This window comes from Nelusetta ayraudi, unplaced genomic scaffold, assembly GCF_046127955.1.
Source record: "Nelusetta ayraudi isolate G7.1 ecotype Tasmania unplaced genomic scaffold, CSIRO-AGI_Nayr_v1 ptg000026l, whole genome shotgun sequence".
NCBI lineage: Eukaryota > Metazoa > Chordata > Actinopteri > Tetraodontiformes > Monacanthidae > Nelusetta > Nelusetta ayraudi.
The window spans coordinates 2,561,825-2,586,460 of NW_027466076.1; the positions used below are offsets into that span (position 1 = coordinate 2,561,825).

At 49.8% G+C, this 24,636-nt stretch overlaps 1 protein-coding gene across 4 annotated transcripts in view; it reads left to right on the plus strand.

The window, feature by feature from the left end:
• Positions 1-24,139, plus strand: part of palm2akap2 (PALM2 and AKAP2 fusion) — a 48,835-nt gene extending 24,696 nt beyond the window's left edge. For 2 of the 4 annotated variants that reach the window (XM_076028942.1, XM_076028945.1), the window contains exons 9-17: positions 3,390-3,457; positions 16,401-16,544; positions 16,844-17,209; positions 17,361-17,459; positions 17,703-17,813; positions 17,893-19,222; positions 19,571-19,749; positions 20,751-20,789; positions 21,768-24,139. In XM_076028942.1, coding sequence (XP_075885057.1) covers positions 3,390-3,457; positions 16,401-16,544; positions 16,844-17,209; positions 17,361-17,459; positions 17,703-17,813; positions 17,893-19,222; positions 19,571-19,749; positions 20,751-20,789; positions 21,768-21,893 — 2,462 coding nt within the window. In that variant the 3' untranslated portion in view covers positions 21,894-24,139. The remainder of the gene's footprint in view (positions 1-3,389; positions 3,458-16,400; positions 16,545-16,843; positions 17,210-17,360; positions 17,460-17,702; positions 17,814-17,892; positions 19,223-19,570; positions 19,750-20,750; positions 20,790-21,767) is intronic. The other 2 variants (XM_076028943.1, XM_076028944.1) reach the window with 2 other exon arrangements.
• Positions 24,140-24,636: the final 497 nt, after the last annotated feature.

Consider the following 24,636-nt stretch of genomic DNA (forward strand, 5'->3'; position numbering starts at 1 on the left):
TCACGGTTGTAACAGACTGTTGGAACATTAAAAAAAAAGGAAAACAAACGAAAAGGAGCCATTTTCTGTTGTTCAATCTACTCCCCCGCCCCTCCTCCCTCCTCCCTCCTCCCCCCTCCCTCCTCTCTCTGGTCAATAAAGCTGACTTTCTCCAGTGGCCCCCCTGCCGTCTCCTGCTTGTTGTTCTTTCCATCTCTCTCTCTCACTCCCTCCCTCTCTCTTTTTCTAACGTTCACTCCTCTGATTGGCTGCCGACGCCACCAATCATGAGCTCACTGCACCCTTCATCTGTGCCTTAACACCCACAGCCACTAACCAGCGCACACACCGCACACGCACACACACACACACACACACACACACACAGTTCGATCACTTTGGTTTGCAGACAGGATTAGTTCATAATATAAGATTGGTTGATTTGTCTATTTAATTGTCATTTTTCCTTTCCTGTGAATTAACACGCATGAGGCTGAGGGTATGAGTATCGTGATACAATGCCAATTTCAATACCTTGGTTTCGATACCGGTAGCCAGAACAATACTTTAGAAAAGTACACATGAGAAGCTTTCAATAAAAGCTATTAGACCAAACCACACAAAACACATTGTTGCCACGACAGCACAAAAATCGTAATTTCCAAATCCAAATCATTTCTTTTTTCATTCCTGTCCTTTTGCCGCTACGTCCTCGGCACAAACGTTGCATTTTGCTTTATTTTGGTTTCCCGTAATGAAGTGGAGCCACTTTAGAGTCTTTGGCATGACATTAATTTACACTCTACAACGTGAACAAAAGTTTGCAAGTGTCGTTAGTTCACGCCATCTATTATGCCAAAGCCAATCGCTGGCGACTCGACGAGGTCTTCATGTACGCACAGCAAATGATGATTGGCTTGCAAACGCTTCCATTTACTTTCTTGGACTTTTGCTGCCGAAAGCTGAGTCATTTTTCAATATTCGTTAGTATCAGAGCATTTTGGTCGGTGCCGCTCGTGTATCCAAGTTCAGCACTGTGCTCTAGTGAGGCTTGCGGCGATGCGTTTTTTTTTTTCCTCTCGTGAATGAAGGCGCTATATGTCGTAAACTGTAAAAGTTCAGAGGCAGTCGGGATTTCAAAGTCACACAATTTGGAATCCACCGCCTTTTATGGCACGACGTTAATTTTCACTCTAACGTGAACAAAAGTTTGCAAGTGTCGTTAGTTCACGGCCCTATCATGCTAAAGTCGGCAGCGATTTCGCTGCCGACTTTAGATCTTCATGCACGCAGGCCAAAGTATGAGTGGCTTGCAAACGCTTCCATCTACTTTCCTGGATATCTGAATTTCGCCACCGAAAGCTGATTCATTTTTCAATATTCGTGAGTATCGGAGCATTTTGGTCGGTGCTACAGATGTCTCCAAGTTTGGTACTGTGCTCTTGTGAGGCTCGCGGCATTGCCTAGTACAAGGGTTTTTTTTCTCTCTCGTAAAATAAGGCACTAAATGTCGTAAATTGTAAAAGTTCAGAGGCAGTCGGGATATCAAAGTCGCACAATTTGGAATCCACTGCCTTTTATGTAAATGGTGCAGGTGTTTGTGCTTAGCAAAGATACACAAACGTGCCGGGTAGAAATCTTTTTCCCTCACTGCACACACACACACACACACACACACACACACACACACACACACACACACACACACACGTGTCTGTATAAAACCTTTCTATCAGCTGCGTCACTTGACACAGTGAGCACCCACATCTGTAACACAGCGAAATACCTATTGTAGAAAGAAAAAAAGGGGGCGGGCTGGGGGGGGGACACAGATGGCATGAGTGGGCGAACCCACCTGGACAGGTAAGTGTTTGGGAGAATAGTAGCCAAGCAGCACACACACACACACACACACACATGCATGATCTGCGATCATGTGATGTCGTGGAGGGAAACACATTTGGTGCGGTGGCAGAAAAAAACACATTTGCACGCAACTCGCATGCCTCGCTAACATTACTTATCACTCATCACTTTGCTGAAGTCGTGGCTGAACGGGACACACATCAGCAGCCAGGTGGCGCTGCAGCCTCCTTAGTGCAGAGAGAATTTAGAGGTAGAAAATTAGCCGGCAGCCCTGAAAAAGAAGTGAAAATGCAGAGAACGTCACATGTGTAGGCAACATGTATGGCGACAACATAAACTCATCAGCAGGGCTGGATGGTCACATGGTTAGATGGTCACATAGTCACATGGTCCCTGTTCCTCTGGCCATATTTTCCTCATGAATGTGTGTGTGTGTGTGTGTGTGTGTGTGTGTGTGTGTGTGTGGACACACACGGAGGATACATTAGAAGCTGAAAATTGACCAGTTACGACGCAATGATGATGAGTAACATCTGAAAGAAACACAACAGGCACACACACATACTGCAAAGCGGATGTGTGTGTGTGTGTGTGTGTGTCTTCTGTGCTAATAAGGCCCTGATTGGTTTATCTTAAAGACAATGACGGCCATGTGCGTTTCAAAGGGGAGGTGGCTGCAGATCATTATTACACACACATGCGCACACACACACACACACACACACACACACACACACAATCAAGAGTAGTGATGTTGCACTGAAGGACTCAACAATTGTGTGTTTAGTGAAAATGACCGATCAAACCTACAGGGAAACAGAAAATCTTTAATTTTGAATTATTGATAAATGTATATAAACATATATAAAGTATATATATATATATTCAAGAACCGAATCAAAATGCCACAGAAAATGATCACATGTAAAGTATCATAAAAAAAAAGTATCATTCGCTACATATGGTGATGAAAAACCAGCAGCATAGCATAGCATCACTGCAGTGCAATGAACAAAATCACACTGGTCCATCGGCAAGAGATGACTATTAAATCTTCATGGATGCGTTAAAACTTTGCTCTCTTTTATAACAAATGAACACTGTGTGTCTTTGTCTCAGTGCTACTCTGACCGGCAGGCCTTCATTAGGCCTGCCATCAGACATCAGCGTATCGCCGTTATCAAATTATGATAACCAAAAGGCTAGATTAGAAGATTAGATCCAGCGCAAGATCTAATTTGCAGGTTGCGTGAATCAGTTCCCGTGAACCTATTAACTGGTCGCGTCCTTTTTGTGTAATGTTTTGTTTCCGTTTTGTGTCGTCGCGTGCAGGACAGAGGCTACGGCTTTGTCAGAGAATTACAGGCAAACGCTAAAGGTCGCCCACAGCAGGGCGGGAAAAAAAAACTCCTGCTGATGATGATGATGGTGATGGTGATGTTGATGGTGATGTTGATGAGAATAATGATGGTGACTGTAACTTGATTTTGTGTGTGTGTGTGTGTGTGTGTGTGTGTGTGTGTTATTCTGTGTTTTATCACCAGGGACGGACGACACGACGTCAAACGGATATCCAGCTGCCAGTGCGACCTCACGCCCTCACACAGCCTTGGTGAGTCGCATGCCGCTTTGTCCCGCTTCTGTCTAACCATTAAACCGAGGCGGATTGGTGGCCATTAAGTGTCCACGATTTGGTGATGGAGACATGAAAAACGAAGGAGCGACGGTCCACAAACGCTCCCTCTGACCAGTGTACCTGCTGCCTTTCCAACTATTTATTGCCAGCTTTTCTTCTTTTTTTTGGTGGGGGGGGGGGGCTAAACTTGGTTGTTAAACAACTGTGGTTGAGGTTTTGGGGCGTTTGTTGTACCACTTCCCCCCCCCAAAAAAACGCCACCTGAGCACATTTGCGTGAGGTTGGAGGGGTGAAAGAAACGTGCGCGTGCGTGTGTGTGTGTGTGTGTGTGTGTGTGTGTGTCGGGCACTGGCTGGGCGCCTGTGTCCGACTGACTGACTGACTGACTGACTGAAAAAGGCGGTAACTTGATCCGCGCGGGCCGGGTCTCATTGTGCTTGCGCCGGCCGCCTTCGCTCTGATTGTCCCCACAGAGCGGGACAGAAAGCGCTCGCGGGACCTGCATTATTCAAGCGCGCGTGCCTCAGAGCGGGAGGGGAGGGGCAGAGAGAGAGAGAGAGAGAGAGAGAGGGGGGGGGGGGGGGGGGGGGAGGGAGAGAGAGAGAGGGAGAGGAGGACGGACGGCGTCACTTGGAGAAGCTGCTGGCGCCCAAAAGAAGGAGGAGGAGGAGAAGAAGGAAAAAAAGAGCCGCTCAATGTCAGCCGAGTCACGGACTGCGGGCACCGCCACCGCCGCGCTGAGCTCCGTACCCAGTGCTGCCTTCTCCACCGCCGCGGTTTAACGACCTGGCGGCCGTGTTTGCGGCAGGCAGCGGACCACCACCACCACCACCACCGACGCGAGGAAGAAGTAGCGGACGGTCCGCAGGTCAGTTGCATTGCGCCGTTAAACAGAAGCGAAAAGCAAGAAAAGTAGTTCCCAGTTGCCGCTGCCAGGGCTCAGGGTCGGCGCATTGATCTTCATCAGCGCAGGTAGATGACGGTCACGTTGACCGCTGACAGAAATTGTATTTTCAACACGCGAGGTTACCTGGGAGAGAAAACTGTAGCAGCGTTTTTAGTTTTGTTGTCTCATTCTCAGAATGCGAGCTAACAACAGGGCAGCTAATGACACCGATTAGCCTTAAAGTTGAGGGTTGTTTTTTTTTTTTGGTGGTTGGTTGAGTTGGTTGATTGAGTTGGTGTGTGTGTGTGTGTGTGTGTGTGTCTGTGTGTCTGTCATCCAAAGGAGGTCAGTGGACCAGACCACTGCTGCAGTCTCCTCCTCCTTCCCTTCCTTTTCCTCCACCTCCTCCTCCTCCTCCTCCTCTTCCTCCTGCATCACTTTAACCTAAATACTGGGATGACCTTAACCTGCTTCTGAATGACGCTGCACATTATCAAGTGTTGTTTGATCGCACTCATCGTGTCATTGGCTGGCGTACGGCGTGCGTATTCTTCCTCCTCTGCACATTTTGAAGTCACACTACTGAGCCTCTGCCGCTTTGTTGTTGTCGCTGAGGAGACATTTGTCGGACGCGTGTGTCACATACTTGAGCGTGAACCTGCGGCGAGGGAACAAGATCACATTGGCTGCACCTTTTGGAATATTATTTTAGTCAGTAAGTCAAGAGGACGTGTGATGCGTCAGACTGAAGCGCCTGCAGCCAGATGCTCCAGATTTCCTCCCGGTTGTGTTTTTCAGGAGTTCTTCTTTCTTTTCCTTTGCCCGTCGGCTGTTGCCAAGCAACTTGTCACTCTGCGCTTGCACACTTTGACAATGGCCAGAGGAGTGAGACGGCGCCGCTTTCAGATCATCGGATGGAATTTTTCGTTTAGTTCTCGACAGTTTTTTTCCCCCCTCTGTATTATCATTATTTTAGGATTTATTTTTTTTTTCTTCAAAATTTCAAAACTGGGCTTCGTCTTATTTTTTCAATACGAGCCGAGGTTTTCTTAATTCACGTGGCAACTCTTCCAAATTTCGTTCTACCCCGAGCGGAGCCAGACGGTGCTGCAGACCCCCGGCTCAGCTCAGCCAGGCCGTCAAAATACAACGGGGTGTGGAATCCTTCCTGGCTCGGCATTAGCATGGGGTTAAGTGCAGGGTGTGTTTGAGGGCAGCAGCAGCAGCAGGCGACTGCTACTTACCATCACTGGTCTGATTCCAGGGCTTCTGGCGGCCGGCTTTCCTTTGCTTTAAAAAAAAAAACCCAAAAAAAACACAGGATGTTCATTTCTTAATTGGTTCATTGTTGTTATTTTATTTTTAAATGTATTATTAGCCTGTGGAAAAAGGTTACTGGTGAAATTTAAACCAGAAGGCGGTAAAATCAAAAACAGCCATGTGATTTTTTATTGATAATGAATTTATTTTGATGATTTCTTTTTTTTTTTTTTTTTAGTCTGACATTCGATTTTGCTCGTCTGCAATTCAAAGTAATTTATTGTACGGTATTAAGCTTTGCCTGTTCCATATTCAGTGTTAAGGCTCACTGTTCTATCTGGAGGAAGATTTTATCAATAAATATCAATGTTGGCCTGCGACTTTGTCCAAGTTTGACATCACGATCACAGCTGAGCCTGTGAGTCGAGCAGCAGCAGCAGCAGCAGCAGCAGCAGCACAGGAGACCAAGGCTGAAACATTTCACACCTTCCTGTCAGAACGGCGCCCAAATTCTTCCTTTTGTCGGCCACCATTGTTTTTTGGGAAGCGAGCTCGTCGGCCAGCTGGGTGGTCGACGGTGCTGTCCTCTTTTGTTTTTGGTTTTGTTTGTTTTTTTGTCTTTTTGCCCCCCCGGGGTTTGAAATTAACCGGCAGCTTCTGGAAATAACGAACGCTGAGCGAAAGTGCAAACGCAGGCCTGGTGTTTGCCAGCAGCCTCTGGCCAGAAACACCACCAGCCGGCTGCACTGCGTGATGACAGAGCCGCACAGGGGTGTGTGTGTGTGTGTGTGTGTGTGTGTGTGTGTGTGTGTGTGTATTCCTGGTTGCACAAACAGACACACACACACACGTAATCAAAAGTTATTGAACGGCTGAATGTGGCTGCTGATGAAAACAGAACGACTGGGAAAGACGTGATGACTAGGAACAGAACAGTGTGTGTGTGTGTGTGTGTGTCTGAGAGTGAGAGAGAGAGAGAGAGTGAGCGAGCAGGTTCAGGTGCAGGAAGTCTGCTCAGTCTCAGGATACTGTGTTGACGTTCCTCCGCTGGCTGCCGTCCAGGAAGAGAGGCCGCCCTGCGCCTCGCCTGATTGGATCAAATCCTGAGCCGCAGGGTCACATGGTCACCAAATGTCTTTGATGCGCCGTTTTGCCCCCCCCCCCCACCTCTCACCCCCTATTTTTTTCCCCCTTCAAACATTGTTGATTCTGCTAGCATGTGTGTGTGTGTGTGTGTGGTCAGCTGACAGTGAAAGTGGAACACAAGTAAGAAAAGAATGAAAAGAAAAATCATGTGATTGCCCCCCCAGCTGTTAGACGGAGACTTGATGTGACTTCTCTCCCAGTGTTTAGACAGTGTGTGTGTGTGTGTGTGTGTGTGTGTGTGTGTGTGTGCGCGCGCGCACAAAGACCCCGTCTGTGCAGGCGCCCTCCACACTAAAACACACCAATAACATCCAGCAACCGGTGGCTGGCCACGCCCCCCTGCACCCCTTCCTGTGGAGCTCCTGATGAGGAGATGATGAGTGAAAAGGAGGAGAAGGAAGAGAAAGAGGAGGAGAAGGAGGTGAAGGAGAGGAAGAGAGGAGAAAGATGACAGAAAGAGGAGAAGGAGGAGTAGGAGAGAAAGAAGAGGAGGTGAAGGAAAGAAAAAGAAAGAGGAAGTGTCTGTGTGTGTGTGTGTGTGTGTGTGTGTGTGTGTGTGTGTGTGTGTGTGTGTGTGGAGAAGCTGGAATTTTAAGTGGCCCAGCGACGCGTGGTGGCTATTTCTGTCGGGCCTCGTGGGAAAAGCGGCGAGACGACGGACACAGAGCTGATTTTCACTTAGCAGACAAAAGAAGATGAAGAAGACGCAGACCCCCCCCAACCCCCACCAAAAATCAGAATAAAACGGCATCTGCGTTCCAGAGAGGAAGAGAAGCGAAGGGATGCAGGAAACGCAACAATACGAGCCGAGCCGTGCGACGGCCCGCCATTACATCCCCACACCCCGCCCCCACCACCACCACCACCACCATTGTGCACAGCGTCCAGCCCACTGAAGTCATTCAATTCTGCAACAAAAGCTAAACACCTGCGACGCGAACGGCACAAACACACACTGTGTGTTTACAGCTCGGACGGACGCACACTAGCCACCACAAATGAAATTGTGACACACAAAGGAAAGCAAAAAAAATGATGGCGAGGTCCCTTAGGCCGAGGTCGGCGGGGGGTCAGCGCCTTCAAACGGCCCAAAAAAAGACTCTTTTTTTTTTTTCTCTCCACGAATGCAATGAAGGCAAAACCAGGAAATTGAGGTTTCTGATATTTCCAGTAAGTGAGGCGGGTCTTGGACCTCCAGGGGTCTTTATCACGTTCCCCCTGGAAGCTCCGAGGGCGGGAAGTCTGGGAACACTGTTGGGATGAATGCAAGGTAGAAGAGAGAGAGAGAGAGAGATGACCAGTTTTTATTGCGATATTTAGGTTTTGTGCAATTCTAGGAGTAACGGAAATGCAGCTGAAGAGTGAGACAGAGAGTGAGCGTGTAAGTGAGCGTGAGGGAGGAGAAGTTTTGGAGGCCGTTCCTCGCACTTTAAAATGAACCCCTCTGCGTTCTCCCGTCTCGCTCCCTGCCCACTTTTATCGTTCATCTTCCTCAACGATTTTTCTATTTTTAAGACGCCAAAGAAGACAAACTGATAACGAGCAGCAGGAAAGGCGTCTGGGGCGTCTGCGCTGCCTCAGCTCAGCTTTACTGGAAATAGACGCATGTGGGGAAAGTGTTGGCGAGGTCAGGAGTGGTGGTGAGAGGGTGGGGGGGGGGGGCGTGGCCTCGTTGCTTCCTCCAGCCAGTGTCCTGAAATAGACAGGTGATTAGCACACTGCTCCTCTAGGGTTAGGGTTTAATGCCCTGAGCTAAGCTAAGCTAAGCTAACACCGTGGGGAAGCGCTTCAATCTCCCGCAGACGGACCGCTGGGCTCGGCTCGGCTGGCCTCGCATCAAAACACACGCACGCATGACATCATATCGCTGAGGAAGAAACTGGAGGTGCTGGCGATGGAGGACAAGGTCAGGCACGGGCTCACCTCGCTCTGCTTTAGCTTTTTTTTTTTATATATATATATATATATATGTCGCAGCGTCACTCGGTTCAGATCTGTTGCGTTGTGTCATGTTGTGAGGCGCTTATTGAAAAGGTGCATCAGCCAGTTGTTGTAGCGCTCGAGGTTGGTCTTGGTCTCGAGGCTGGTTTCAAGTCCACGTCTTCAGGTTGTCTCTCAATTGTCTCCGTCTCAGACTGGGTGGATTTTTGGCCATGGCCGCTCCAGACTCAGCCAACACTAAAATCAGTCAGATAGTAACAGAAAAGAATCCAGCTGCAGCCTTGTTTTGCTCTGTTTGTGACACCCAGAGTGACACACCCCTTATTCCAAGTCAATATATTTTTAATTTTATAAAGCAAAGTTGTGTTGTTGTTGTTTTTTTTAATAGTTCAAAATAGTTGGCAAAGCAGCAAAAATGCTAAAGAAGATGAATGAAAGATACCTTGCTGGAAAGAAATGTTGCTGTTCCATTTATGTAAAAGCAAACTTGAATTGAAAAAAAAGATACTGGCCATTTATTCTGTTTTGTTGTTATTTTTCTTTGATATATACAGTCTTGGTCTTGTCTCGGTCTCCAACTCCAAATGTCTCGGTCTTGTTTCGAGCTCGATACTCTCTTGGTCAACGCTAGTGTCAGCTATGTCACTAATCCGCTCTTTGATCCAAACATTTGAGGCCGAGCTAATTTTAGTCTCTCGCAGCAGCCAGGTCAGCATTTGCAGAACGTCCAGTCACGCCAGCATCCGGTTTTTCCCGCAGAGCTTGGCCAGTTGCGACAGAGGTTAGTGAGCATTTCTGTGGCCGCTTAGTTTGTGTTGGCTAACTGAGCAGCTCGTGCTCAGGGCTGACATGCTAAATCTGACAGACTAGTTCAGGGGTGGGTAAACTATTTGACTGGTGGGGCCACAGTGGGTTCTAAAATGTGACAGAGGGGGCCGGAGCAGGAGCAGATGGATGTTTTGGTGACCCACCTCATAGAAGGAAAAAAATATATATCATGGGATGTGTTTAACTATCCCACAGATAGCAGCTAGCTTCAGCGGCGCTGAGAAAAGATACTAGAAGAAGAAGAAGAAGAAGAAGAAGGAGAGGTGTGCCGACTCTGGCACATTGCTTGTGTTGCTTTCATATGTAAAGCTGTGGCAGCTTCCAGTCCCAGCCCCAGTTCTCAGCATTTAGCCACTTAGCCTCACTGTGTGGTCGGCCAGTTACCGTGGGACAGAGCGGGCTGATTTGTGCTGTGGAAAGGATTAGAATTTTACGCTCATTGGCCCTTTTCTAAAAACACACACAGACACACACACACACACACACACACACACACACACAGCCACCCATGCGTCCCGTCCGCCCCCTCCGCTGGAGATCTGTTCTTTCACGCCGTCCTCGGTTCGTTGCCTCACTTCCTTGTGTAGCATTCGTTTCCAAATGTTCTTGTTTGTTTCTTGTTTAGTTTATAAATTATAATAACGGTGTTTGTTTGTCATTTACCGGCGACGCGACGCGACACACACACACACTCATGTGTACAAACACACACAGCTGCACCGTCTTTGGATTCGGCAAAGTCGTTGTGCATTCGGTGTCTCAAGGTGGCGCCTGCATCACTGGTGGTCGGGTCACACTGCCTGACTGTAGACCTCTCCACCGCCAAGGAGGGTCCTTCAGCGCCGAGTGTGTGTGTGTGTGTGTGTGTGTGTGTGTGTGTGACAGAGAGAGAAGTGCACTATTAGCATTCAGACTGGAGAGCGTCCTTGAAGCACCGTCGCCCTCCTCTGTTGTTGTTGCACTCGCGAGCCGGGGGGAAGCAGGGGGGAAGAGGGGGTTCAGTGGTCGGTGTGGGGCGAGCGACTCGAGGAGAGAGAGAGAGAGAGAGAGAGAGAGAGAGAGAGAGATGGTGAATCTGGGAATGTGCCACAATCCAGTGTGACGCTCCGAGGTGGGAACGTCATCCCTGCCGGGTTGTTTGTCAGTCTGAGGTTGTGTGTCCTTCCCGATCCTCAGGTACCTGAGGTGGGCGTGGCCCTGGTTCTGATTAAAATGTGAGTGTGTGTGTGTTTAAGTATCACGGTCTGGTCCAGGCCTTCAGATAGGGCAATCCAGTCCTGGAGAAACTGGACCAATGTGGCAGAAAATCAGCCAATCAGAAGTCTTTTTTTTTTTTCTTTTCCTGGCTCTGATTTGTTGTCCACTGACAAGACGACAGGAAAATTGACCAGGACTTGCCGGCAGGAAGTCCCGCAAGTATTTTCACTTTAACTTTATCTGAAACTGAAGGGATTCCCAGGAACTTCACGTTACCTCAAGTAAAACCAAAAGTGTCGGGAGAAATGAGTCAGTGTCCTTAGTTAGCAGCCGTGTGTGTGTGTGTGTGTGTGTGTGTGTGTGTGTGTGTGTGTGTGTGTGTGTGTGTGTGTGTGTTTGTGTGTTTGTGTGTGTGTGTGTGTGTGCGGGTGTGTGTGTGTGTTTGTCTTTCCTGTCATGTTTGCAGCAGCAGGGAAATGGAATCTGCCGGGCTTCTTGATGATCTCAGGAGATGAGGAGGCCGTCTGTTTTTGTTGACAGCGTGACTCGGTTCTGCTCCGTCTCCTCTTCTCTTCGTCTCCTCGTCTCGTCTCCGTGCAGGAAGTTTTATTTTAAAGCGTTTGCGGCTATTTTTAGGACGGCCGTCCGCTCCTGGGTCCCCGCAGTGTCTGTGGCAGGCCCCGCATTTTGTCCCACCACAGGTGGCCTCCAGGTTTTTATGTGTGTGTGTGTGTGTGTGTGTGTGTGTGTGTGTGTGTGTGTGTGTGTGTGTGTGTTTCCTGCGCTGAGGGCCATTTCCACAGATACAGCTTCCCGGTTTCCTGTCGAGGTCGGCTGCTGAGCCGTGATAGGCCTCCGTCCAGTCGGCCTCATCCTGTCGCTCCCTCCCACACCCGTGGCCCCGCCCACAACTCGGATTTCACTTTCTCTTATGTCTTGATTGCAAACGAGTGGGCGTCGCCCGCCATCCTGCTGTTAGTTGCTTTGGAGATCAGGCAGGGACGGAAATAAGTCCTCAGCTGTCAGGACGCTGTGAGCTTCTTTTATATTTCTGGTATCTGAGCGTTTTAAAGGTACAGTGTGTGCAATTCTGCCATCTGGTGATCATAATTTTAGATTGCGGCGCTCTTTCGCTCGCCCCTCCCTCCCTTGCTCCCTCTCCCAATCTTGCCAGTAGACTACGGCGGCGTCCCCACACAAAGCTGGATACCTCGTCCGTCTTCTATATATAGATATACATATATATACATATATATGTATGTGTTATGCATATATATATATATATATATGTATATGTTTATATATGACTTATATTGTACTGCCAGTATACACTTTTATTAACATATTTATTGTCCGTATCATCAGCTTTAACCAATCTAAAAATCATAAATCAGGCCAAATGTTACAGACTGGACCTTTCAATGGGTGTTTCTGTGGCTGCCGCCGCCCTCCTGGCCCACTGCGGCAGTGTGTCGACCCTCCGATCGATGGCGCCCGTCGCTGCCGTATTGACGGCTCGCTGCGATGGCCCAGTTGCACACCGGCGCCCCGCCGAGGCCGACGCCACCCCCCTGGCACTGCCTGCTAATCAGGTCGCTGCTCCACTTCCTGCTGCCTGGCGGCGAGCTCCGCCTCCAGCTGCACGCGACCTGCAGGGGCGGGGCTTCATGAGGCCATACAACCAATCAGAACCAAGGACACCAGTGATGATGAGGAGGAGGTGGAGAACATCACTCCAACACCTCCTCCCTGCACCTCTCTCTTTTCTCTTCTGTCTGCTCCTCCTCAATCTCCTCTTCCTCGTCTTCGTCCTCCACCTTCTGTCCCTCCTCCTCTTTCTCTCCTCTTCCACTTTCTCTCTTTCACCTTCACCTCTTTCTCTCCACTTCATCCTCCTCTTTCCCTCTATTCTTCCTCTTTCTCTCCTTCACCGCCTGCTCCTTTTCTCTTTCTCTCCTCTTCACTCATCATCTACTCATCAGGAGGTGAAAGAGCTGCACAGGAAGGGGTTGGGGGGGCGTGGCCAACCTCTGGCTGCTGGATGTTATTGGTGTGTTTTAGTTTGGAGGGCGCCTGCACAGACGGGGTCTTTGTGCGCGCGCGCGCACACACACACACACACACACACACACACACACACACACACACACGCATACACAGACACATACACACACACACACACACACACACACAACATGTGCGCGGTTGGCCCATGACATCACAGCTCGTGGCGATCCGGCCAGGAATGTTACTGAGAAAGGAGCGGCTTTGTGGAGGAGAGGAAGGAGACGGGAGGGGAGGAAGAGGAGGAGAGGTGGAGGGGGAAAAGGCTTGGCCGGGGAAACGTCCACCACTCCCACCATCTGGAGCCCCTGGACAGTCGGCACGGCGTCAGCGCTCTGGACGGACGGACGGAGCTGCTGCTGTTGTTTTAAATCTGGGAAGGTTGTTGAGGATTTATGGATTTTGCCAAAGTAGACGGAGGAGGAACTGAGAGCTGAAGGTGAGTCTGTCTCCACTCTGTTCCACACTGGAGAGAGAGAGAGGGAGAGAGAGAGGGAGAGAGCGAGACTCTTCTTCTTCTTCTTCTTCTTCTTCCTCTTCTTCCTCTTCTGCTTCGAGTCGCTTCAGTCCGACTCTCCAGTTCTGCCCAGCGGCGGCTCCAGTTACCCCACAGGATCCTGTTCAGCCAGGCTACACAGGGGCTCAGCACACACACACACACACACACACACACACACACACACACACACGCACACACACACACACATACACACTCCTGGTCCCTCCGTCTCCATTTGGCCTCATGACAGGGCCTGAAGTGTGCGTGTGTGTACACAATGTTTACCTGTGTGAGACGAAGCAGAGAGAGAGAGAGAGTAAGAGGGTGAGCGAGGCCGAGCCTCGGTGTGTTTACTTTCACTCTCGGAGTCTCCACACACACACACACACAAACCATCCTACCAGCATGTTGGGAGGATGGGCAACCCCTTGTGTCAAAACGAGAAGATTGATTATTTGAAGCAGCAGAGTTGGATCTCTCTCTCTCTCTCTCTCTCTCTCTCTCTCTCTGGAATTTCAGGAATTCCGCCATCCAAAATTCCGGTTTTGTTTACAATGCCATGTTTTTTTGTAATCGAATAGACACCAGAGTTTTTAATGAGTTCCTAGTTGTTTTTTCTGCTCTGTTGCGTTTTCTTGCCTTTTAAGGACACCCCCCCAAAAAAACAAAACAAAAAAACAAACAAAAAAAACAACTCATTAATTATCCTTGTTTTATTGGACGTCACCAACTATCTCGTTCCCGGCTTCGCCCACCTCGGCCTCACTCACTCAGCCCAGTGACACTGGGCAGATATTAGCCAGCTAATCCCTCCCTAATCTCACCTCTCAATCCAATCCCAAAGCACAATGATAGCAATGGGCCCCTAATCTCAGGGCCTGATCTCAATGTTCTCCACCAGCCCTGCAGGTGGCGCCCTTTGGAAGAATCCCATCCTCCTCACGTCTGAGAACTGGCCAGAGTCTGATCTGTATTATAGTTATATGATACACACACACACACACACACACACTGGGGGGTGTATTGTCCCCCCTGGTCACAAATATTAGTTTGAGCCGGTGTAGTTATGCCTGGAATGTCTGTTCACCTCAGCAAGAGTCACAAAGACACATGAGAATACACACTTCTGATACACAACCATGATCCGACACACTCTTCTGACTGTGTGTGTGTGTGTGTGTGTGTGTGTGTGTGTGTGTGTGTGTGTGTCTCAGCAGGGGGAGGGGGACGTTGGGGTGTTGAATATGAGACATTCCTGTACTGTAGTGCTGTTTTCCTGAGGCGGTAACAGGATATCCTCCCACTCTGTACTGTTGTACTGCTGATACACACACACACACACACGCACACACACACACACACACACACACACACACACACATCCTGACTTAATCTGTCTTATTACTTACAACCTATTGTTGACCATGTATGTGTATGTGCAAGTACGGGAACCTGTGTGTGTGTGTGTGTGTGTGACATCTGGTCCTCTTCACGTGGTTCATCTTCATGTCATGAAATAATATTTGGGGCCTGTTGACGTGTGAACTGCGCAGAGAGAGAAGGAAACAAACAGACGACTGGTTCCCATCAGCTGTTGGGAAAGAATTAATGCAATGAAACGAAAGAAAACATCTGCTAGCGTTTAGAGGGGCGGGGCTTGTGGCTGAGCTCTGCCCCTTGCCAACCACCAGGGGGCACCATCTCGTGGTGCTTTTCGCTTTTTTCGCTTCTCTTTCTCGCCCTCTCCAAGTTTTAACTTGTGTTTGCGGTGTGTTTGCGGTGTGTTGTGGGTTTATTGGTTCTGGGTCCAAACTTCAGGCATGAGCTTCTCCCACGCCGGCGCCGCTTTTCATCCCAGCGCGTATGAAATATTGACTTCATTGAGTGAGGAATTTGCATGTGGCTCTGCCAAAGTGCTCTTTGAAATGGCCCTCAGAGAGGATTTGTGTTGTTGTTGTTGTTGTTGTTGTTGTCGGTCGTACAAACACACAACAGTTGAGACAAAGAGACGAGAGGGAGGGAGAGGGAGGAGAGTGTGGGCAATTAAATCCACCATGTGACTTCAGGTAAAGGGAGGGAAAGAAACCAAAAAACTGTGGGGAGGAAAAGAGAGCAGCGAGAGGCGAGTGAAGCGTCTCTGCAGTCTGAAGGTCCGTCTGGTAACGTTTCAGGAGCCAAGACTTCCTCATTATGGAAGTGAATACACTTCCAATGCACTGCAGTGATGCTCGTTAAACACACACACACACACACACACACACACACATACACGCACACACACACCCCTCAGAGAGGTGTTCTGGCTAGTAAAACAGCAAGTCAAAGCACTCACTTGTTTGGTCAGTAGAGGAGGGGAAGGAGTCCGTTAGCATAGCATCTCGCTAACGGCCCGCTCTGGAATGTTGGCTAAAACCAGGAAGTGGGCCTGCCCAAATGTGGCGGCGTCCACTCAGCTCCGACCTTAATGACCTCTTCCTTTGTGAGGCAATACGGATGATGCAGGTGGAGTCGTGTTCCAACCTCTCATTAGAAGAGATTATCATCATCATCATCATCTGCGATCATCATCATCTTCTGACCTGGAGCCCTCCAGTCCAGACTGATCCTCCAGGCTATGCTGCTGCGCGCACGGAATAATATGTGGTTGGCGTATCCTTAATTCCTGAGAACTGCACGCAAAACTGCTGCTGCTGCACTGCAAACCTTGGTGTACTGTAAAAAGTGCAAGTAAACGTCAGAAGCTCAAGTGCTGATAATAAATCCACATGGATGGATCAGTTCCATTTTGTTGTTAAAATGTGAAAATCATTTTTAGCACTTGAATCAGGTGATTTATTGAGAATCCGAACTTTCAGTTTTGTGAACAACTGAAAAACAAAACGATTGAAAAAAGGAAACCCTGCTCCTTTATCAACCTTTGACTGGGATGCGCTGCCCTCTGGTGGCGGGAGCTCCTGCTGCCTCATGCTGCTGCAGAGGATTAACTGTAGTACTGCAGTGCAGACCTGTGTGTGTGTGTGAAGACGATCAGTCTTCACTCTCAGCTCCTTCACGTTGCCTCTCTGAAGCTCTGTTTTTTTGTGTGCGCGTGTGTGCAGAAGGGGTGGCGGCCCGCCGACGATGCCAGTGAGGCGCCGCCGCGGGAGCAGCGAGCGCTGAAGAGCGTCACCTTCCAGGAATCGGTCAGCGTGATCAACGACAGGCAGGCCGACATGGAGCTGGAGAGCCAGCAGGTGGTGCAGGTGAGTCGGGCTGGATCCAACCTCCATCACACCTTTCAGAACCCCTGTGGGCTTGTTTCCACTGGCGCTACTTGGCTGGGCCCGGGTGTGTTTCCACTGCGACTTTGGTCCCAGCTCAGTGTGGGTGGAGTCACCGCTGCAAGGCGAACCAAAGGTCTTTTGACCGATTCATAGGTTTTACTCTTTGTATTGACTGTGTTTTTGTTTTTGATTATAGTTTTGTTTAATACTGTTGACTTGCACCAAAACTTCTTTTGGCGCTCTCGCCTCAGTCTAATGACGCCCCCTGGTGTCCACAGGAGATCTGCTACCTGGACCAGGTCCTGGACGCCGCCTCAGAAATTCCCACCAATGGGAACGCTTCTCCTTTCCAGTGCAGCAGTCCCATTACCATCAGCGGAAATTCCCCTTCGGTCTGCGTGTCCGCCTCCCCCCCCGCGGCTGCGACTCCGGCGGCAGCGGTGGTGGTGGAGGGCCAGCGGCAGACCACCGTCGTCCACCAGGGGGAACCGGTGGCCAGGACCAACGGCCACGTGTCGGGTGACGGCGGTGGGCCCAGGTTCGAGCTGAGGGCGTTCCACGAGGAGAAGCGGCCAGCGAAGCTGTTCACCCCGGGCGCGGAGCAGCAGGTGGTCAGGGTGACCCGGCAGCGCCCCGTAGAGGAGGTGAGCGGCGGCAAATAGGAAAATGCTGACGCTCACTTTGAGCTGATTGCCGGAATCCAAAGAACTGTTTGTGTGAATTCAATGAGACAGTTTGATGCAGACGTGTAAAAATTGGGCGTGAAACGCTCACGTCAACACCTTCTGCCGGCAGGTCGAGGAGTTGGAGCGCGAGCGTCAGGAGCTGATCCGGGACCAGGCGGTGAAGAAGAACCCCGGCATCGCTCAACGCTGGTGGAACCCTCCTCAGGAGGTACGTTCACCTTCACCAGGACCTTGACCTTCACCTTCAGCCTCACCATGACCTTCTCCATGACCTTGACCCTCACCCTCACTGATCTTGACCTTCATCTTAACCTTGACCTTCACCCTCACCTTCACCCTCAACTTTACATTCACCCTTGACCCTGACCTTGACCTCAACCTCACCTTCACCTTTATCTTCAACTTCAACAACAAGATAACTGAGCGTTTCTTTTTGTTGCTCTGCCCACAGGTTCCTCTGGAAGAGCAGCTGGACGCTGAGCAGCTGGAGTCCCTCAGGAAGTACCAGGAGAGGAAGCAGCAGAAGCAGACGCACGCTTACCCTTTTGCGCAGGTACAGCAGGTGTGGGACCACTAGGTGGAGCCTCCAGAACCTCCAGAACCTCCAGCTCGCCGCTCACCTCTCCTCTGTGTTCCCCCAGCCTCAGATTACCGGTCCTCCCACCGTGGTGACCTTTGACCCAGAGCTGAGCAGTAAGGTGGACATCGTGGAGGAGCAGATCGACTTCTCTTCCGCCAGAAAGCAGTTCCTGCAGGGCGACGGTGAAAAGAGAGGCCCCGCCCCTCAGATCTACTCCGCCAAGCCCTTCGCCAGAACCAGGGGCGGCGGCGACGGGGGGCTCCCCGAGGCCGGGGACGGTCACGTGACCTGGTCCGACGAGGGTCTGGGCGGAGAGTTCACCTGCGCCCGAGCCGTGATGACCATGGTGCACGAGGAGGAGGAAGAGGAGGTGGGGAGGAGGAGCCCCGCCCACCCGGAGGAGTCGGACTCGGGGCTGGATGAGCTGTCGGTGCGCTCGCAGGACACCGCCCCCTTCAGCCTGGACTCCGCCCCCTTCAGCCTGGACAGCGTGTCCGACAGCGGTGCCTCGCTGCCGCCCACCCCGCAGCCGCTCACGCCCGTCGACGGTCGGACCAACGGCGGTCCCACGGAGGAGGAGCTGGAGTTCCACGCCGGCGTCCTGGTCCAGAACGCCCTGCGGAGCGCCATGGTGGCCGAGGGTGGGGGCGTTGAGTCTGGGTCTTTGGAACTCAGCCACCCGGCGTCTCCGCCCTCCGCCTGCAGCCCAGCATCTCCACCCTGCTCATCCTCCTCCTCCACTTTCTCCTCCCCCGACTCCTCTGGTCCGGCTCCATCCGGCCGCCGTCCAGAAGTGGGTGGGGCTCCCCAGGAAGAACCTCCGTCATCGCCTCCGTCTCTGCCCACCTCCCCACCGCCGCAGCAGCAGCAGCAGAGGCCCCGGAACGCCGGCCCCAGGATCAAGATCCAGTCGTCCTACGCCAGAGCGCTGGCCTCCTCCACTCCCGCGCCGCCGCCAGCAGCGCCCGCCGCCGCCACTGTCACATCAGCGCCCAGACCAACGGCAGTCTACCGCCCGCCGTCTCCTCCCAGCCCAGACAAGCCTGAGTTCAGCTACTTCAGCAAGTACTCGGAGGCGGCCGAGCTGCGCAGCACGGCGGCATCGGCGTCGCGGGTGCCGGAGGCGGAGCCTGCCAGCGGGCCCTTCCGCCTGCGCTCCAAGAAGCAGCGGACGCTCTCCATGATCGAGGAGGAGATCCGGGCGGCGCAGCAGCGGGAGGAGGAGCTGAAGAAGCAGCGGCAGACACAGCCGCCGCAGGTGGTGGTCCGAGGCTCTGGCCCCGCCCCCGGGAGGGCGGGGCAGAGACCGCCCACCACCATCACGCCCGCCGACAAGATGAAGAGCAACAGCCTGCCGACCAAACTCACGCTGACGGCCCGGACGGCTCCAGGTCAGCGCGCCGCACCCACCAGTAGTCGATACCGAGGACGCCGGCCGCAGGTTCCACCAGTGGCCACTAGTTTGGGAATAATAATCTCCTTTCTGACCTTCATTTTTTTTAGTCCAAAAACAAAAGTCCAAAAATCTACAGTAAAAAGATTTATTATGAACTGTGTTTTAGGTCAAATGTCGTCTTATCGGTTTTGGGCGTTTTTGCACCTAATAGTTTTTTTTTAGCTGCAGTACCTCTAGTGGCCACTGGGAAACAATTTCAGCGCTGCCATGTCAGTCCGATCCCCAGTTCTTTAGAATACATCCCAGGTTTGAACCAATCCCGTGTCTCCGCTCTGACCTGCAGGTAAGATCGAGAAGGTGCGACCGGCACCCCCCGTCTCTCCCTCGCCATCGGAGGGCGCTCTGTCCGATGCCGGCAGCGAGGACTCCGGGGGCTCGCGGCCCAAGAACCTGATGCAGACGCTGATGGAGGACTACGAAAGTCACAAGGTGAAGCGGAAGGAGAAGATGGAGGACAGCAGCGTAAGTACAAACACACACACACACACACATAGCTGTAGGTACTGTTGCAGTACTCCAGATTGGTCTTGGTCTTGAGACTTTTTAAGGGTCTCAGTCTCGTCTTGGACTCAAACTGGGCCAACTTGGGATTTTTGATCAAGAGAGTCGGTTGAGACTCAGCCAGCATTGCAATGACACAATAATAACAGAAAAGAATCCAGCTGCTGCCTTGTGTCGCTCTGTTCGTGACACCCAGAGTGACGCTCCTCTTTTTCCAAGTCAATATACTTTTAATTTAATAAAGCCAAGTTATTGTTATTTTTTAATAGTTCAAAATAGCTGGCAAAACAGCAAAATGTTGAAGAAAATTATCGAAAGATACCTTGCTGAAAAATAAATGGTGTGGTCTTGACTCCATGTCCACCTGTAGGTGGCGCCAAGCGACCTGAAATGTAGCACAGCCGAGGCAGACGGACGTCAAACAGATTTCAAAACCCCTAAATCGACAATAAGGGAGAAGATGTCAGTGGCCAGTTGTAACAAAAGCAGGAAGCTGCTAAACAGGAAGTGAGCGCTAGCCGCTAACGCCGCTGCTGCTAAACTAGAAGCGAGTGCTCGTGGCTGGTTTTGATGACTGGTTTTTGGTGACTAAACTGAACTGTCTGACCACATCCTGCCCCCCGGATGGGATTTGTTGTTGTTGTTTTTGTTTGTTTGTCATTAAACATTTCTATGAGAGAGAAAGTAAATTATACGTGTTGCTTTTCAGTTTGCACGCATGCAATTCAATCATTTCAACACAGGAGTAAATATAAAACATATAAAGAAGTGCGAATGCGAGTTTCCCGCGGGACTTTCTGCCCTGAGTCACATTATTGTTACTTTGAGGAAGTGAAGCGAGGCGCAGACACAGAGCTTTCGCCACCATCAGTTGTCGTCATTGTCCGTCCGCGGTGACGTCATCGTCGCCCCTTGCTGACCATGTGTGAACTGTTGCCTCTCTCTTTCCCCCGCCCGCTCAGTACGGCCGCTTGTTGATGGCTCACGAGGTGACCACCCAGGTACCCGCCCAATTTGTCCCCCCCCCCCCGAACCCTCAAACTCACACACCTGGGGTCAGACTGAAGCTGCCAACAGACAAACAGCATGTGGGTGTGTGTGTGTGTGTGTGTGTGTGTGTACCGGTTTCAGCGAGCCAAACTGAGTTTGCAGATGAGTCACAAGAGAGGAAAATTCCTTCACTTGCTGTTTTTTTTAATGACTTTTCCTTTAGCCAGCAGCATCGAGTGAGTGAGTGAGTGAGTGAGTGAGTGAGTGAGTGAAGCAGAAAGACACACACACGCACACACACACACACACACGTATGGAACCAGTCCGGCAGGAGACCAGGTCTGGACCAGCTGTTGGCTCCTAAGAACTCTTAAGAGCTTGACCTCTGACCCCAGGTCTGCTGTGTGGTTGCACTCTTCTGCTCTGTGCTGGTGTGTTGGTGCTGCATGTTTGTGCCCCGCCCCCTCTCCTGAAAAAAAAAAGAAAACACTACTGTCGCAGAGTTTGGATGCTGAATTGTGACACCAGACCAACAAAAGTCACTTTAAAAACGGATCTCGGTGAGTGCACTAACCCATCGGAGACACTCGAGCACTTTTCCTTGTCATGTGACCCGTCGATTGCCGACCCAGAGTGAGCTGCGTTAGGTCCTTCACACACCACCAGGTGGTGTGATTTTGAAAAGTTGGCTGGTTGCACATCAGGGAAACAGGAACGAATCCCGAGTCAAAGCATGAAAAAGTACTTTTTACTTTGTCCGGGCACTAATTCAGGGTGGTTAAATGAAGCGCTCCTTGTGTTTTTGACACACACACACACACACACACACACTCTCTGTGCATGTCCAGTCGAAGCCACTGTGTTGTGTTCCCATTGCATTTTTCATTTTTATTTATTTTGTTGGTGGCGAGTGGAGGAGGAGAAGCACGTCTCCCTCCCAAACGCTCTCCAGCTGCACCAGTCTGACCAGTTTGTTCCACCTCCTGCAGGTCCTGGATGCCACGCGGGTCACCAGGAGGAAGAGCGACATGGCCCGCAAGTGGGAGGCCGGCATCTACACCAACGAGGACGGTGAGGAAGAGGAGGAGGAGGAGGAGGAGGAAGAGGAAGAGTGAGCAGCTCCCTGGAGAGAGATGGTGAACAGGAGGAGGAGGAGGAGGATGGAGAGACTGACCGGTTGAAAAAGGAAGAAGAGGAGGAGGAGGAGGGAACGAAGGAAGCAGTATTTATTTCTCTAGAAGTATTCTGATGATCACGTGACCCCTGCGGGACTCATCAGCTGGGTGGAGTTCGAACCCGCCGACGAAGCAGCGCGTTGATTGGCTGTTTGTTTGTTGAGGTGTGTTTGCCGCAGGAAGGATGCCGGAGACACGATGAGAGGTTTTTACTTGTTGGAGACGCTGAATGATTTAAATATTCATAGGATTTCTGAAAAAAACATACATATATATATTTGTAACTAAAGTTTGCTTGGTTGGGTTTTTGAGGGGCTGAGCGCGAAAAACCATTTTATATTGACAGGTTGCCTCTTGATGATGATGATGATGATGATGATGATGATGATGATGATGATGTTATCGGCAGCAGGTGCTTGAGGAGAATTATTTAAGAAAAGTAATTGTGAACAAAGTTGTTGCTGTTTTTTTAAAAAAATTAGTATGCAGGTGTGTGCAGGAAGAAGTTTAAACTGAACTTTAAGCATTACTGTCTGTAGAAAACAAAAAAAGTCACGTTCGCCTCCTAGTGGCCGACTGAAGTGTAGCTTATAAATCCTTCCACCTTAGCTGGCCGAGAGGTTACAGGCCAAACTGAACAGAAACAGAGTGAAAGTCTTGCTCTGGGATCCTAAAGCTTCAACTCCAGCATCCTTGTGAACCATTTTGGGGGATTTTTTAATTTCATTTTATGTTATTTTTTTATGAACTTGCATTCAAAAATCATGTCTGGGTCATCAAATAGGGAAATAAAGCATCAGGTTTTAATTGTCAGGCTGCAGGATTGGTGGTGTTGGACTTTCTCAGCTACTGTATTTCCTGCTCCAGCTGACTTGAGAGGAAGAGGGAAGCTGAGTGCATCGCTTCTGCTTTTTAAAGGGCTGGCGCTGTCATTTTATATCCTATGAAAAAAAAAGTTGTTTATTTTACCTTCCACAGGCTTCGTGGCTGTGTTGACTTGTGCTTTTCTGATGGAAGCAGTTGTTTCATGTACTATACTGAGGTAGGACCGTTTATGTCCTATATGGATATGTCCGCTGTGGGCGACCGCTGTCTGCTATTTGCGAGCTGAGGATAAAGTTTTATTACAAGCTTCTGTTTTTTTGTTGTTTTTTTTATTAGTTTTTTTTTTTTTCCAAAGAAAGTTGTTATGTACCAAAATGATTGTTTTCACTTAGTCGGCCTTTTTGAGTGTGAGACAAAGTCACAACAAGCAGAACAAAAGATGGATTGACTATCGGTGAAAATAGGGAAACCTACAGGACCGTCTGTACTCAGAGTGCTGGGCGGAGGGGGAGGGAAATATTTTTTTAAAAACCACTGACAAGTAGCAAGAAAAATGACTGCATCCTTCAGCAGTGTGTAGTTTTCTCTTGAAGCCGCAGAGATTAAAGAAGACCACAGGGAAAGGAGAAAGAAAAAAAAAAACTCATTTTCATTCGGGCCTGTCCTGTTCCTGAAAGCACAGCAGCGGTCGTCTCTGAAGGAGGAATTGCCACCGGTCCCAAAAAACGGGAAGCAACGCATTGAGGTCGGCGTGTAGTCGTCTCCCTCAAAACACAAAAGACAATCATCCTCCTGTAGTCAGCACATTGGAAGAACTGGTTCCCCCTCGCGCGGCAGGCCTTCTTTGTGTGGTCTGAGCAATAAATTGTTTGAAAGGATGAACGGAGAGAGTCAGTCTGTTGTGAGACCTCCCACCCCCCACCCCCCCAAGGATGTTGATTCCTCCCAAAGGGACGACAGGTGCCTCCTGTCTCGGCTGGCGGCCGACAACAACAATCATGCACACATCATGGGAGAGTTTGTGATTAATTACGATGATGATTTTTGTGTTGTTTGATGCAGAGTTGATTTATTTATCATTTTAAATGGTATTGGCTTATTTTTACTCCTCTCCAACCCCCATATTTTGCCTGAAGGTGCCCAGTTGTGCGTGTGGGATTCACACTGTCTGTGTGTGATAAAGCGAGTGTATTATTATTATTATTATTATTATTACTATGCAGTATAACCTCTGTTTCTATGTTAACCACTTGTAATGCTCATACTCTGCTTGGTTATTTTGTCACGTGGAAGGCTCACAGTTATGCACCTACTCTACATATTCCAAGTATTTTCTCATTAAAGACAAACAAAAACCAAAACCCATGAGATTTTTTTGTCTGCTCCTTTTTTGACTGACCTGATATACTTTTGTTTGTTTATCGGTCCCTTGTGCTGTATGGTGTCATTCAGCGCAGGTATGGAATATTATCCCCATTTTCATATTTTCATGTCTCATAGGCTGTCGTGGTGGAGACCTTGCATAATTGTTCTTAAGACAAAACAAAAAGAAAAGAAAGAATATTGCGCATTTAGCCCTTTGTTTACAATATCTCTAAAATTAAAAAAAAACAAAACTTAGTTTTTACCTTCGTGTTAAAACTGATTTGATTCCAATGAATAAAGTAGAATGGTGTTGTTTGCTAACTTCCGGTTTTACTTCTTGTATTTGCTTCTCAGCGCAGCAGCAAACTCCCAAACATGTCATGTCATGTCATTGAAATACAAAACAATTTCGAAATCGAGCTTTGATTTGCGACAAAAGAAAAGCAATGAACAATTCTCGTTGAATGCCGCCGTAAATGTGTAGTATAGTTTA